Source organism: Vipera berus (assembly GCF_964194415.1).
Source record: "Vipera berus genome assembly, chromosome: 9".
In the NCBI taxonomy this organism is placed as follows: Eukaryota; Metazoa; Chordata; class Lepidosauria; order Squamata; family Viperidae; genus Vipera; species Vipera berus.
The window spans coordinates 17,825,648-17,841,082 of record NC_138212.1 but is presented as its reverse complement, the minus strand read 5'-3'; the positions used below and the strand labels follow the sequence as shown (position 1 = coordinate 17,841,082).

The following is a 15,435-nucleotide window of genomic DNA, read 5'->3' as shown; positions in this document are numbered from 1 at the left end:
ACCATCTACCACAAAACTAAGGGTGTGCTAGGAAGCTGCCTTGCAACACAACTCCACCCTTGGAATGTTGCTGCTGGGATATTCTTCCTCCTCCTTTTTCACCGCCTTGTTGTCGTCCTCCTCTTCACTCCAACAATGGCAAAAGGACCATGAGACTTTGATGGCCTTTCATATCCTAGAAAGGGGAATTTCAGTGCAGCAGATGGAGGGACCTGGGAAAGGCCACTGAAGAAGAGAAGGATTTCCAGAACAAGTAAGTTTTTTTTCTTCCCCTACTACATAATGGAGAGAGGAAGAAGAATACCTCTGAATGACTCTGTGTCTAAAAATGCTTTGATGTTCTTATGGCGCTGAGACCGGTGTCTGGAAAAAAATACAGGTTTAGCTCACACGGGGATGCAGCTTTTAAAATAGATAGATGCAATTCTGGAAAATTGGGTCTTTGAAATGAAACGTGGCTGAAAAGGATCACTTAGCAGGAAGGCAAATGACCGAGCTTGCCTTAGGAACCTAAGAGGTAGTCTGTGGGTTTGAATGAATGAAGCAAAGGCTTTGGAATGTTTCTGGAATTTTTGCAGTCTGTTTGGGGCTGTTTTAGGAGTGAGAAAGCCTGGTGCACTTCTCGTTAATTCTGGAGGGGCAGATGCCAGGGTAACTGTGCAGGCAAAGAACAAAGTAAAATTAAAGTAAAATTAAGAATGGCTCTCGCCACCTTCACATTATTAAAATGAAGGAGATTTCAAGAGTGAGTTGCAGTGTTTCCAGAGAGAACAGAGTTGATTTGATTTATAGCAAAAAAAAAAGATCAAACATTAAAAAACAATCACACTCTGCTACTTTCCAGCAGGGCCTTTTAAAAATGAAGTTTAGACAGAAGCTCTGGGCTGGATCCAGAAAGTACACCCTATTAAAAATCGGTATCAACAATGGTTTCAGTTACACTGGTTTCAATGAGAACTGAAGTTTATTTAAATAGATTTTGATTGCATCAGAATGCTGCAGTTAAGTTAAGATCAAGGTTGGACCCAGACTAAGGCAGTCAAAATTCCACTGCCCTTGAAATCCATGGTGCTTCAATCATGAGCAGATATGATAGTTCTGAGCAATAATAACAGGTTCAAAGCTCTTTATTTGGACTTGGGATCTCTACCACAATCCTCTGACATAGGCTATTTGTCCTTCCAATGGGTCAATGGGCTGCTGGTCCCAAAGAGAGCATCTATCCCTTTATGGAGATGAACGGAAATCACATCTTCAGCTTCCTTCATGACAAATTCCATGGAGATTGCCACCTTAATTTTGATCATGTGACCGTGGAAATGCCACGACGGTTGTAAATGCGAGAGCCGGTCATAAGTTACTTTTTTCAGTGCTGTTGTGACTTCATACAGTTACTAAACAAATGGTGGCAAGTTGAGGACTACCTCTGCATTACACTACTCTACACTATACAAGAATACATGCTGGGAATTGTAATCCCGCACATTGTAGAGTGCATCCTATGGAGACAAGGCTGCTCGTATATTTTGAAATTTATCTCATAGAACACTTGATTTTAAGATGCTGGGCTTGTCATCCGGAAGGTCGGCAGTTTGAGACCCAAGCGCTGCATGACAGGATGAGCTCCCATTACTTGCTCCAGCTCCTGCCCACCTAGCAGCTGAAAAGCATGCAAGTGCAAGTAGATAAATAGGCACCACTTTGGAGGGAAAGTAAAAGCGTTCCCTGCACCTCAGTGTATAACCATGCTGGCCACATGAGCATGGAAGCATCTTTGGACAACATTGGCTCCCCAGACTAAGAAACTGAGATGAGCACCACCCCCTAAAGGTAGACCTGACTGGACAGGAGAAAGCTTTACCTTTATAAGCAGAAAGGCAGCTGCTACTTTATTTGCTTTTAATTTTGCATACATGCTGCACCCAAGTCAAATAGACTTCTCGAAAAGTCCAAAAGTGAGGTTCAGTAAAGTCTGAACCCTAGGCCAGATGTAAATCCTTTTTTATGGCTTGACATAATGGTGTAGAACTCACCTCACCCATATTATCTTGCCCACTCCCCACCTGCACTGCAAATATTTAAAAACAGTAACTACTAACCCACCATATATGGAGCAAACATGATAACCCAATGGTAATATTTTTCTTTATAAGAAGAACCAGCTTCCAAAGTGGAGCAGAGCTCTCAGGTCCAACAGATTGAGGAAGGAGTGGACAGCAGGTCCTCTATCCAGGCCATGATAACTTCTACCCCACCAGATGATTAATTATCATGTCTTCTGAGCAGTGTCAGTTCCAGTTTAGGAGGAATTGCCTGTGCCAACCCTTCCATTAGGCAGAATGAGGCACCAGCCTCAAGTGTCAGATCCTGTGGGTATGCAACAGGACTTACCAGCTCTTCCTCTTGAACTGGCTAGCCATTTCCTTTCAGTGAACGGAACCACGAGGACATTCCAGTCAGTCCTGGTATTGTCTTTGGTGTGATTAACAAAAAGTGAATCTCTCCCTGAAGCTGAAATAAAATTCTACTCATTTTCTACTCATGGAACAAGAGAATCTGTGCCATCTTGTTCTTCTCCATAAGTAGCGAAATGTTTTGGGCCACCTCTAAGAGAGCTTTGGAAAAGATGCTTCTGTGAGCTCCTATCCTTAATGAGGGCATCTTCTCATCTCCTTTGCTTGTCCACATCTGCTGGGCTCCATTCACTTTTCAGGCCAGAAAGAGAGCAGTGGACAACGATATTCCATTTCCTTACATCTCTGTTCCTTACACTTCTCCAAAGCATCTGAGGGCAGGACAAGAAGTAGTGGGTGGAAGCTCGTTAAAAAAAGACCCAACCTCGAACAAAGGAGAAATGTTCTGACAGTGAGAACAATTAATCAATGAAATGGCTTTCCTCCTGAAGTTGTGGGTGCTCCATCACTGGAGGTTTTCAAGAAGAGATTGGACAACTATTTGTCCAGAATAGTATAGGGTGTCCTGCTTGAGCAGAGGGTTGGACAAGAAAGCCTCCAAGGTCCCTTCCAATCCTCTTATTCCATGTTCTAAGACTTATTGGAGACCTCTTGTAGAATTGTGGCCTTTAGGAGATGCCCATTATTTTTTGTTACTGGACCCATTTCTAAAGTAATATTGGTCAGGCACCCTGCACTGAAGATATGAAAGCTTATGTGTTTGGTGAAGGAGAATGTGATGGAAAAGCAGAACATAGTTCCACCCTCAAGTCACTATCATCAAAAGGTGAAATACCATGTAAGACAGAATCTCACCTGGCCTTTTTCATGGACCAGAGTTGATTTCTCAAAATCCCATGACTGATTGTCAAGTTTATCTGACTGGTGAGACAAAAAGTAGCTAAACTACAATACGGCTCTTAAACCCCAGGCCAACTCCCACCCTTACCCCATTCCTCAAATTGTTTTCCCCTGTTCTCCAGAAAACAGCTTCCTACAATTTCTGCATCCTGGTTAAACTAATATTGGACAGAGACATGTGTCTGCATTTTTCCTTATCAATCACCAGTGCTGATAAAAGAAAATTTGCTTCTCAAATTATTTAAAGGAAGAAGAACATTCCAATCGAGTTCTCATGAGTGTTCTGAAGAATGGTGTCCTTGGTGCTCTCTGAAAGCTTGGTTGTTTTCTTGCAGCCATTTCATTACCCAACTAGGTAATGAAGTACTAGAAGAGTTTGTTGTCTGTTTGTATACTGGTAGCTTGCCCTGTTAGTGGGCGAGAGAGTTCTTGCTTCCTTGCTTAGGCTGTTGTTTACTGTTAATTCAGTAAAACAAGTTAAAACAGTAAAACTAATGAAAATAAGCTAATAATAAACAACAGCCTAATCAAGGAACCACCAAAAACACTCCCACTCCGACAGGGCAAACCCCTTTATATAAATAAAGAGCAAACCTCACTCCCTCCTTACTCTGATGATGTTACCTAGTTGGGTAATGAAATGTCTGCAAGAAAACAACCAAGCATCAAAGAGTCCACTATTCAACTCTGAGCTACAAATATTTTCTTCGATGAGGACTCAGAAGTCTTTACACTTATTTCATAACAAAGTGGGCAAGAGATTGGTGTGATTGCCATCTCCTTTTTTACCACAACCCTCTCTCCATCTCCCTGCCCAGGCTTCATTTCAATCCCAGAAAAAGAAATCTCAAGGTCTCTCCTTTCATCAGAGTTTTTTCTCTGCTCTTGAGAAATTTTGGAGAATTTCTCCTTTGTCTTAAGATCAGAGAATGATCCAGTCAGTTTCTCCACAAATTTGGCGGTGAATTGCACCTAGCACTAAAAAAAAAGTCAGCAATAGAGAATATCTTTCATTTATTAAATTGCTGTCTTCCCACATGAAAAGTTGCTAAACTTGAGGCTTACCAATATGATATACTATATCCCTAAAACTTCACAAAATGTTTCCATGGGTGAGGCACTCCAGAAAAGTATTACATTGGTATCACAGGTAGTTGGATGGAGAAGAAAAACAAACACCAGTGCAAAGAATGAGTTCTACACACTTCTGAATAACCTCATTTTAAGTAGGCCAGTAGATACATTCCAGGAACCGGGTAGCACCACATCAGCTGTTTTGGCCATAAGAGCTAATTTCTGTATGTCCTTTATGATTTTTTTTATTTTTTTAATCCCATTTATATCCCGCCCTTCTCTGAAGACTCAGGGCGGCTTACAATCTAAGCACAAATCAAATGTGCTTAGCAATAGCCTTCATTCTATGTATATGCCTGCTTATTAGGGCTTTCGCCCCCCCCAGTGGCATTATTACAATTATTATGATGGGCCTCTTGCTAACAGTTCTACTTATGAGTTGAGACCCTCTTAGTATAATTGAGATGGTTGTGCTCCATAACCATCTGGAGCCAGCATTGTAATGGATAAAGGTAAAGGTAAAGGTTCCCCCGCACATGCGTGCTAGTCGTTTCCAACTCTAGGGGCCGGTGCTCATCTTCGTTTCAAAGCCAAAGAGCCAGCACTTCTCCGAGGACGTCTCCGTGGTCATGTGGCCGGCATGACTAGACGCCAAAGGCGCACGGAACGCTGTTACCTTCCCACCGGAGTGGTCCCTATTTTTCTACTTGCATTTTTACGTGCTTTCGAACTGCTAGGTTGGCAGAAGCTGGGATGAGTAACAGGTGCTTCACTCTGTTACACGGCACTTGGGATTCGACCCGCCAAACTGCCGACCATCTGATCGACAAGCTCAACGTCCTAACCCACTGAGCCACTGCGTCCCTCATTGTAATGGATAGTTGCCATTAAAAATAAATAGTGGGAGATTTTCATGCATTTTAGAATTTAGAATAGAATAGAGCTGGAAGGGAACTCTGTGGTCTTCTAGTCCAGCCCCCTGCTCAAGCAGGAGAACCTATATGGTCTCAGACAAGTGGCTGTCCAGACTCTTCTTAAAAACTTCCAGTGATGGAGCACCCACGATTTCTGGTGGCAAGCTGTTCCACTGGTTAATTGTCCTCACTGTTAGGAAGTTTCTCCTTAATTCCAGGTTGCTTCTGTCTTTGATCAGTTTCCAACCATTGTTTCTTCTCCTGCCCTCTGGTGCTTTGGAGAATAGTTTGATCCCCTTCTTCTTTGTGGTGGCCCCACAAAGTCTTTTCTTTAGACTAGCCTGCAGTCGACCATTATTGAAAAAAATATATAGTAAATTATAAGACCTGATTCAAAAGATGCTTTTCTCTTAGTAGTTTTATTTAAACTCCAAACAAGCCCTATAAGAAAAGTATCTATTAGGTCCACATGCAAACTAGCAATAATATTTTATTTATTTTTATTTATTAGTTTTTTTTATAAACCGCCCTTCTCCCGAGGGACTCGGGGCGGTGTACAGAGGAAGGAAGGTCTACAGATGAACAATAAAAAGTAATAAAAACAATATTGAAAACAAACTGGGACCCCAATTAACGCTATCATGCCAGGCCGGACTGCTGGAACAGGAAAGTTTTTAAGTCGCGTCGGAAGGTACGGAGGTCGGGGGCCATCCGGATTTCGGTTGGTAAGCTGTTCCAGAGGGCTGGCGCACCCACTGAGAATGCCCTCCCCCTGGGGGCCACCAGCCGACATTCCTTGAGCGGTGGCACCCTGAGGAGGCCCTCTCTGTGGGAGCGCACAGGACGGTGGGGTGCTGACATCGGCAGAAGGTGCTCCCGTAGGTAGTCCGGACCCATGCCATGTAGGGCTTTGTATGTCATTGTTAGCACCTTGAACTTCACACGGAAGGCAACCGGAAGCCAGTGCAGCGCACGGAGGAGAGGTGTGATATGGGAGTATCGGGAGGCTCCCAAGAGTGTCCGTGCCGCTGCACTTTGCACCAGCTGAAGCTTCCGAGTGGATCTCAAGGGCAGCCCCATGTAGAGAGCGTTGCAATAGTCTAGGCAAGAGGTCACAAGGGCATGGGTGACTGTACGTAAGGAATCCAGGTCCAGATAAGGCCGTAGTTGGCGAACTAGTCGTACCCGGGAGAAGGCCCCCTTGGTCACAGCTCCTATGTGGTCTTCTAGGGAGAGCTGCGAGTCTAGGAGGACACCCAGGTTGCGGGCCCTATCAACAGGGGGTAGTAACATGTCCCCGATGTTAAGCGATGGGACATTCTGAATATCCTGGTTTGCCGGAACGTACAGCCATTCAGTCTTGTCCGGGTTCAGTTGAAGCCTGTTCCTCCCCATCCATTCCCGGACCGCTTTCAGGCAGCGGGACATCACGTCTAGGGCATCACTGATATTGTTTGGAGTTGAGATGAAAAGCTGGGTGTCATCAGCATACTGATGGTACCCTACTCCAAAACTGCGAATGATCTCACCCAGCGGTTTCATGTAGATGTTGAACAGGAGAGGCGAGAGGACCGACCCCTGAGGGACTCCGCAAGCGAGAGGCCTCGGGGTCGACCTCTGTCCCCCTGTCAGCACCGACTGCGAGCGACCCTGGAGAAAGGAGGAGAACCAACGCAGAACCGTGCCTCCCACTCCCAGTCCCCTGAGGCGTCGCAGCAAGATACCATGGTCGATGGTATCGAAAGCCGCCGAGAGGTCTAATAAGACTAGGACAGAGGAATGGCCCCTGTCCCGGGCTCTCCAGAGATCATTCATCAGAGCGACCAATGCCGTCTCCGTGCTGTAGCCCGGCCTGAAACCCGATTGGTACGGGTCTAGATAAACCGCTTCATCCAGGATCTGAGGAAGTTGGTGCGCCACCACGCTCTCAACAACCTTCGCGAGGAAGCGAAGATTGGAGACTGGACGAAAGTTATTCAAAGAGGATGGGTCCAAGGTGGGCTTCTTGAGGAGAGGTCTCACCACCGCCTCCTTCAAGGCAGTGGGGAAGTGACCCTCACTCAGAGAAGCAGAGATGACCGCTAGGAACCAGCCACGTGTCCCCTCTCGAGCTGCATAGGCCAGCCAGGAAGGGCACGGGTCCAGTAAGCATGTGGAGGAGCTCAACCTTCTCATAATCCTGTCCACTTCCTTAGGAGTTACAGGATCAAATTCTTCCCAGATGACGTCGACAAGACTGTCCATGTCTTGTTCTTCCATCTCAGCCCAGTTGGAGTCCAGGCCAGTTCGAATCCGAGCAATTTTATCCAGCAGATATTGACCGAATTCCTCGGCTCGACCCTGCAAGGGTTCCTCCCTCACCTCTTGGTTTAATAGGGAGCGAGTCACCCTGAACAAGGCAGCCGGGCGATTATCTGCGGACGCGATGAGGGTGGAAAAATAGTTGGATTTTGCCACCCTTATCGCAGCGAGATAAGACCTGGTGAGGATTCTTAGTCGCAATCGGTCGGATTCGGATCAGCTGGATCTCCAACGGCTCTCTAGGCCCCGTCTCCGACGCTTCATCTCCCGGAGCTCCTCGGTGAACCATGGGGCTCGCTGGGATCTGCGCCGGGTCAGAGGCCGCAAGGGTACAACTCGGTCCAGAGCCTCCGTGGCTGCCTTTTCCCAGGCTTCCACTAAGGCATCCGCCGAGCTGTGAGCGGATTATTATGATCTAGAACCTCAGTCCTCAACTGATCCACTCCAGATAAATTAGACACTTCCCATCATAAGTACATAGCATTATTTTTTAATTACTGTATTGATTCATATCATTTCTATAAACATTATTTTTATAAATAACTCAAGGCAACAAACTTAGGTAATGTTCCTTTCTCTTCCTATATTCTCCACAACAACAGCCCTCTGAGGTAGGTAAGGCTGAGAAAGAGGTCCCCCAGCCAGTGTTCATGCCCATGGAAGGACTAGAACTTACGGTCCCAGTTTGTAGCCTGGTGTCTTAACCACATTTTGGTTGGGGAGTCATGGACCAATTATGTATGACTCAGTGTAAATCCAATTTGTGCATAAGTAAGCCATGTATTTATTCATTCCACCAAATTTCTACATTTTTTTTAATAATGAGGCAACACCCACCCTTGTAAATTGTAAATTTCATTACATCCATCTTTTTTCAGGTTTCTCTGACAGATGCACATCTGAATGCAATTTTCCCTAACAGATGTATTTTTTTGTACACAGCTATGCCTGCTATATGCTTTTTCTATACAATTCTTTCAAATACATGTATTTTCCCCCTACACAATAATTCTAGGTGGGTATTATTCTATTTGCAAGTTTCCCAAATGGATTTCTGTCATATGAATTTCATTTAAGAAATGAGGGATATTTCAAAATGGGTATAATCCAATGTGCTGCGTTATTTGGCCATTTGTGCCATGATCAAGCCATATGGCTGTTCTTCTCAAAGAGAATGATCTTCTTATATAAAAATATTACTGCCAGACTAACTGATCCAGACATTTGAGTGGGATAACTGTTCTGAATACCAATCATCATGTGCTAGAGATTATGTAGAAATCATCAACCAAAGGATTTGAAAAACACTGTATTTCTTTCCAACTCTAGGCAACCAAACAGGGATGGTTGAGTGGGTAACATTCCATCATACCTAGTAGTTTGGATGCCTTACATCAGGGGTCCCCAACCCCTGGTCCATGGACCAGTACCGGTCCATGGCATGCCAGCAACTGGTCTGCACAAACAAGCAAAGCCCCATCTGTGGGATGCAGGGAGCACACAAAACCACACACTCTCTGGTCCACGGAAGAACCTTTCTCCACAGAACCGGTCCCTGGTGCCCAAAAGGTTGGGGACCTCTGCCTTACACAATAAACCAAATGCTTCGTTATATGTATTTGTGTTTTTTTTAAATAAGGATGTTGAGTCCTTCTAAGGTGCTTAGCACAGCTTTAAAGAGGACCATTAGGAAGGCACCTCTTCCAGGCCAAACACTCCTTCTATTTGTCCCAGATTGTCTCAAATGAGACAATCAAAAACACCATAAAACAGGAAACAAAAAGACCAAAACACCTCCTAGCCAGCAATCAACACCTAGATAAGCAGAGATTAACAACAAGATTAATACTGGATCAACAACCAAGCAGTAAACAATTTCCCAACTCAGACAAACAATCAGTCAACAACAGCCTAATCAAGGAACCAACAACAACATGCCCACCAACACTGACAGGGCAAACCACAGTATATAAACAGAGGGTAAACCTCAATCCCTTCTAGCACTGATGATATTACCTAGTTAGGTAATGAAGGTCTGCAAGAAAACGACCAAGCTCAGTGAGCACCAAGGACCCCACTCCTTCCTCTTTTCTCTCCTGTTTTAACAAACTTTAATCAATGTGATTTCAAAATAAGAGAGCTTTCAATTGTCCTCCAATGCTGTCCAGGTCCTGTAACATTCATTTATCCACCTACATACTGCAATCTCAGCTGCTTCTTGCACTACTTTCTGTTGCTTTTTGACTTCTGAATATGGAAATGAAAGCGCTCTTTTGCAAAATTAATTTCTTATTCTTAACTGTTTTGCCTCTTGGCATAAGGAAAAGGAGGGAGGTACATGTGGAGAGGAATTTATTTCATGAATGAAGGCGAATATAAGTGTCCCAGGATAATGTTGCAGGATCCAATCTGGGTCGATTACCAGGGTCAGAGGCTTAGTCTTCCAAGCTTCCGGAGCCCATCCTCAGGGAATTTCTCTCTAGCCAGAAGACAGAGAAAGTCAGCCCCGGTGACTGACCCAGATTGGATCCTGCAGGGATTTATTTATTTAAAAGACATCTCATTTCTTTTGATTCACTCCCAGTGGAAAGGTTGAAGTGGCAGAAGTTGACGGGTTTGCTGATCTGAACGATCCATCATTTGTGAGTCATCCTTCCTTCCCACCACATTGTTTTATTAGCTGCTGTGGTTTAGATTCCCTTTTTTTTCCTTTTTTAAAAGTTAGTCTTTATATAAGCAAGTGATATATGATAATGTTCCGAAAGCCCCTGGGGGATTGTTCTCTACCAGTTTCCATTCAGCTGATGAAAGAGAATTAAATTCTGAACTTTCTCTCCACGCAGAAGAAAAACCCAGTGAAAAACTCGCAGGTAGAATGTAAGTTAGTGATGAAATAGTCAAAAGCTACTTTGGGGGGATGTGATAACCAGTGTGAATGTTCTGTCTTCAGTTCTTTTGCAGGTCTGAGGCCTCCCTGGCTTCCCACATTTAATTAAATCCCCCAAAATAGACCTAATTAGGGTGTTCCTTCCAGGAGCTTTTCCTGATGGGAAATCTGAGCTTCAAAGTCGTTTTCAGGTCTAGAAATATCATAGCACAACTGAGTAATGGAATTACAGATGGCATAGAAACATAAAGTTAGAAAGGGCCAGTCCGAGCATGGATTCCAAACCTCAACATAGTATCGGAATCATGATTAAAATATCTCAGCAAGTAGCTGTCTGAACACATCTAATGAAACGTCTACACCACTCTGTTAATAATTGGTCCCACTGTTTAACTGTTCTTACTCTTAGGACATTTCCTAAGTCTTAGAACAGGGGTCCCCAACCTTTATGGTTCTGCAGACAGGTGGTGGTGATAGTGGCTTCGGTAGTTTCAACAGGGTGGGAGAACAGCTTCATGCGCGCAACTTAAATCTCATGCCATGAGCAAATGAAGCTTTGCACGCTCACCCGCTGCTTTGGGGGCCTGGTTCCCGATCAGCCACAGCCAGGTTGTAGGCCATGACCCAGGGGTAGAGACTCTTGTCTTAGAACATTCAGCCCCTCATATTACACTTAAATGCAAAACATAACATACTGTTTGCCCTAGTCTTATTAAGTGTGCCCCTAAAAAAACAAGAAGACTCCTTTTTGGGTCTAACTCCACGAATGCAAGTTTTGAGAAGCAAAATTCTAAGACAGAAATTCCACCTCTTCCAGTGCAGCAATAGCAGCCTTAGGACTGTGTTGTCTATGATGAGTTAGGAAACCTTGACTGGTTAGGTGGATTGTAGATGAAACACCTTTGCCTAGTTCCTGAACCCTTGGGTCATTTTGTTGCAAATATTAATTTTGTTCGGTCTTCTCAGCCAATTTGCCTTACTAGAAGAAGTCTTTGAGAGGTAAAAGGAGCATAATGCTCTCTCAAGCCCTAATTAAGATTCCTTCCCTTGTTTCCCCAACACACACACACACACACAAACACACACACACACTACATTTCAAAGTCACTTGGCAAGTTTCTAATGAAGCTCTTTCTCTCCTTTATTTTGCTTCACTAACTGTAGACTTTTATTGGCGATCCCAGCTGACAGCAACAGTCATTCCCCCAAATTGTGCAAGAAAGCCTTTCATTCCAGAAATTCAAAATACTAGCCAGGGGAAACTAATTAGATATCCAAGTCCTCCTTCTCAATGCCTGGACATGTATAGATTCCAAAACTTTAGATTTTTTTTAAAAAAAAAATAAGAATTCTGCCCTCCCTCAGCAAGGTTTGGGTTCAGGATGCTTTAGAATTTTGCTTGCCTGCCTGCCTGCCTGTGTGCTCACCCACCTGCCTGCCCACCTACCCTCTTGCTTTCTTGCCTGCCCGCCTGCCCACTTGTCTGCTTGCTTTCTTGACTTGAAAATAAGAGCAATTGGAAATAGAGCTAGTTAACAAAAGTAGTGAATATTATTGCAATTGAATTCAGTTCGAACCAAAGAGAAACTGAACCCAGGTCATAAATAGGATGAGGTTTTCTTTGTTGCGACCCCATGGACAACGTTCCTCCAGGCCTTCCTGTCCTCTACCATCTTCTGGAGTCTATTTAAGCTCACGCCTACTGCTTCAGTGAATTCATCCAGTCACCTCATTCAGTGAATTCATCCAGTCACCTCATTCTCTGTCGTCCCTTTCTTCTCTTGCCCTCAACCTTTCCCAGCATTAGGCTCTTCTCTAGTGAGTCCTTCCTTCTCATTAGGTGGCCAAAGTATTTGAGTTTTAGCTTCAGGATCTGGCCTTCTAAAGAGCAGTCAGGGTTGATCTCCTCTAGGACCGACCGGTTTGATCGCCTTTCAGTCCAAGGGACTTGCAAGAGTCTTCTCCAGCACCATAGTTCAAAGCCCTCAATTCTTTGGCACTCAGCCTTTCTTATGGTCCAACTTTCACAGCCATACATTGCAACTGGGAAAACCATGGCCTTGACTATGATTAGAGGTTTTCTAAACTTTCCCAATTCCAAACTTATCCCAGTCGGTAGCTGTCAGCCTTACAAAGTAGATTGGACAGAAAGCACAACCAGAGCTGCTAATTATATTTTATTGTAAGGTTCATTATCAGAATCTTGCAAATCTGAAAGTGCATTTCTCTTTTTTCCCCCTCCACATAGTCACCTTTACAGCCCAAGAAACTAGGGAGGGTCCCTTCTGAGCCTCTTGCCCCATCCACAGTCCTACTGCAGGCTAAGCTGCCTTTTATCCAGCCTTGGTTGATCCACTGGCTCCATCTCGTTGCCCTGACTCCCAAGGTCATTCCCATGCACCATTGCATCAGTTGTATTGAACAACTCCATGTGTTAACGCCAAATATTTTTTCAGGATTTGTGTTGTGATACCAATATCATCCAAAATAGGAGAGGGTTACATTAGATCAGAGTGATCTCCGTAAATAGATGTGTTAAGATGGGTTGATACCCCAAACATTCTCTGAAGGAATGGCAACAGTGATAAGACAAGTTCTTCAGGCCTGAATACCAACCTTCTTCAAGCTACCACTTGGTTGACGTTTTAGTTTTGGAGTTTCCAGGGTTTTTCCCAGCATGGCCAATGGACCTCTAGTTTTTTTACCCTAATATGGTTGATACTCAGCTGGAGAAGGGTGAGCTATTCAAATTTTAAATGGAATAAAGTTCTAGCAGTATCGCTTCTTTTTTTCATCTTAATTGGCTTCAAGGTGGATGATCAAATTTGGTAGACTTAGAGTGAGGAAGACACCAAGCTTATTAAATAAAAAGGTTGGTGGGCAAAAGGGAATGAAGAAGAGAAACTCAGCCTGAACCCCACTCCCATGGCTATATAGTATGAGAGTGGAAACTCAACATCCCTGGAGACCATGTGATTCAATGAAACTAACTTAGATAATATCAATAAGATTAATCTAATAGCATTGTCTTTCTCTTTTCAGACTCTGCTAAAAGAAATCAACCAAGATGAATTGGTCTGGTTTGGAAGACCTCTTAGGGGGAGTGAACAAATACTCCACAGCATTTGGGCGTATTTGGCTCTCAGTTGTCTTCATTTTTCGGCTTCTGGTCTACTTAGTGGCAGCAGAGAAAGTCTGGGGAGATGACAGCAAGGACTTTGACTGCAACACTGAGCAGCCAGGTTGTCCCAACGTCTGCTATGACCTTTACTTTCCAATCTCTCACATCCGACTCTGGGCCTTGCAACTGATCCTTGTCACCTGTCCTTCCCTGTTGGTTGTGATGCATGTAGCCTACCGGCAAGCCAAACTGAAGAAACGTTTACAGAAAAGTGGGAATAACTTCAGACCACGTTATCCCCCTGGCAAGAAGCGTGGAGGGTTATGGTGGACCTATCTCTTCAGTCTTCTCTTCAAAGCTACGGTGGACATTGTGTTCCTGTTTATCTTTTACCACGTGTACCCAAACTACAAGCTTCCTACTCTAGTCAAATGCTCTCTCTCACCTTGCCCTAATGCAGTTGACTGCTACATAGCCAGGCCAACAGAGAAGAACATCTTCACTCTGTTCATGATCATCACTGCTTGTGTTTGTGTCCTACTTAGCCTCTTGGAAGCTTTGTATCTCATTGGGAAAAGATGTAAGGAGAGCCTTCAGGACCGAAGTGGAAGCCACCAAATAGAGACTGGCGAAGTGCACTTTCTCAAAAGAGACAACTGCTCCCTGTCCCCAAGTAAACAGGACACCACTGAAATAGACGGGCAGGTTTTTCATGGGGCAGATTATAAGCCAGTCACTTCACCTCTCATAAGCAGCTCCCAATGTGGAGAACCTTCAAAACTTGGGAAGCTGGAATAAACATACACCCATGAAAAAGAAGAGCATGGACACGATCCATATTGCTTCACTCCAATTCCAACACTTTCTGCTAAGCTGGAAACATGAGAAGTGTGAGAAATCATGGAAGTTATAGGAGATTAGGAAAAAGAACATTCGTCTAGCTTTGTTTGCTCAGGTTTCAATAGCTACCGTATTTTGCCATGTAATCCACTCCTGGTTTATGCTCCAACCAGGCAGCCATGCCCTCCTTCATGGTGGTCCATTACATTCCCATCTGCCTTTCTGATTTATTTATTTTTTACTACAACACTCATACTCATGAGTTTAGTGTTTTCTTCCCCATCCAAACTCCAAACTTCCACAACTCAAAAACATTGTAGCTCTGGAAACCTAAGAATTCCAATGTCAGCTGACTCTTCTGCATGGGGTTGGTGGTTCTTCTATCCAAACACGGCTCTTCTTTCCAGAAGAAAGGGGGGGGGGGCGGGAATCTGCAACTGCCATATTCATTTGTTGTGATTCTTTTAACTGAATGCACCTAAGCCAGGGGTAGGCAACCATGGCTTTTTTATGATTCATGGACTTCAACTCCCAGAATTCCTGAGCCGGCATGGTTCAGCTTGGAAACCTCTCCCCTTTCCCCTCAGCATGGCTGGATCAGGAATTCTGGAGTTGAAGTCCACGAGTCATAAAAGAGCCAAGGTTGCCTACCCCTGACCTAAGCTACTTGTTGTTGACAATCTGTCAACAACATACTGTTCTTTATTTACTTTCTAACACAATTTTTTTATAATTATCTCACTTATCAAGGCAGTATTTGATGAAACTGGTATTGAGATGCTTTTCCAATCAAGAGAACTTGGAATTGTAAAATAAAACTGAAGAGGTGATAGCTGTGTCCTAGCCCTGATGAAGTAGTGCAGTTCCTAGCTTGAAAAATATGAGTTTTCACTTGCAGGAGCCAGGAATGGCAAAGAAGATGATCCGTATGGTTTGGTGGTCTGCCATCATTACTGACATTCAGCTTGATGGTCTATGAGTTGT

The 15,435-nt window shown here is 44.1% G+C and overlaps 1 protein-coding gene across 1 annotated transcript; it reads left to right on the top strand.

The window, feature by feature from the left end:
- Positions 1–13,557: 13,557 nt before the first annotated feature.
- On the top strand, positions 13,558–14,409 carry LOC308671996 (gap junction beta-5 protein-like; the record flags this gene model as incomplete). The annotated part of the gene is made up of 1 exon (XM_081334531.1): positions 13,558–14,409. The coding sequence occupies one exon, from the start codon at positions 13,558–13,560 to the stop codon at positions 14,407–14,409; it is 852 nt and encodes a 283-aa protein (XP_081190657.1).
- Between the last annotated feature and the right edge of the window lie 1,026 nt (positions 14,410–15,435).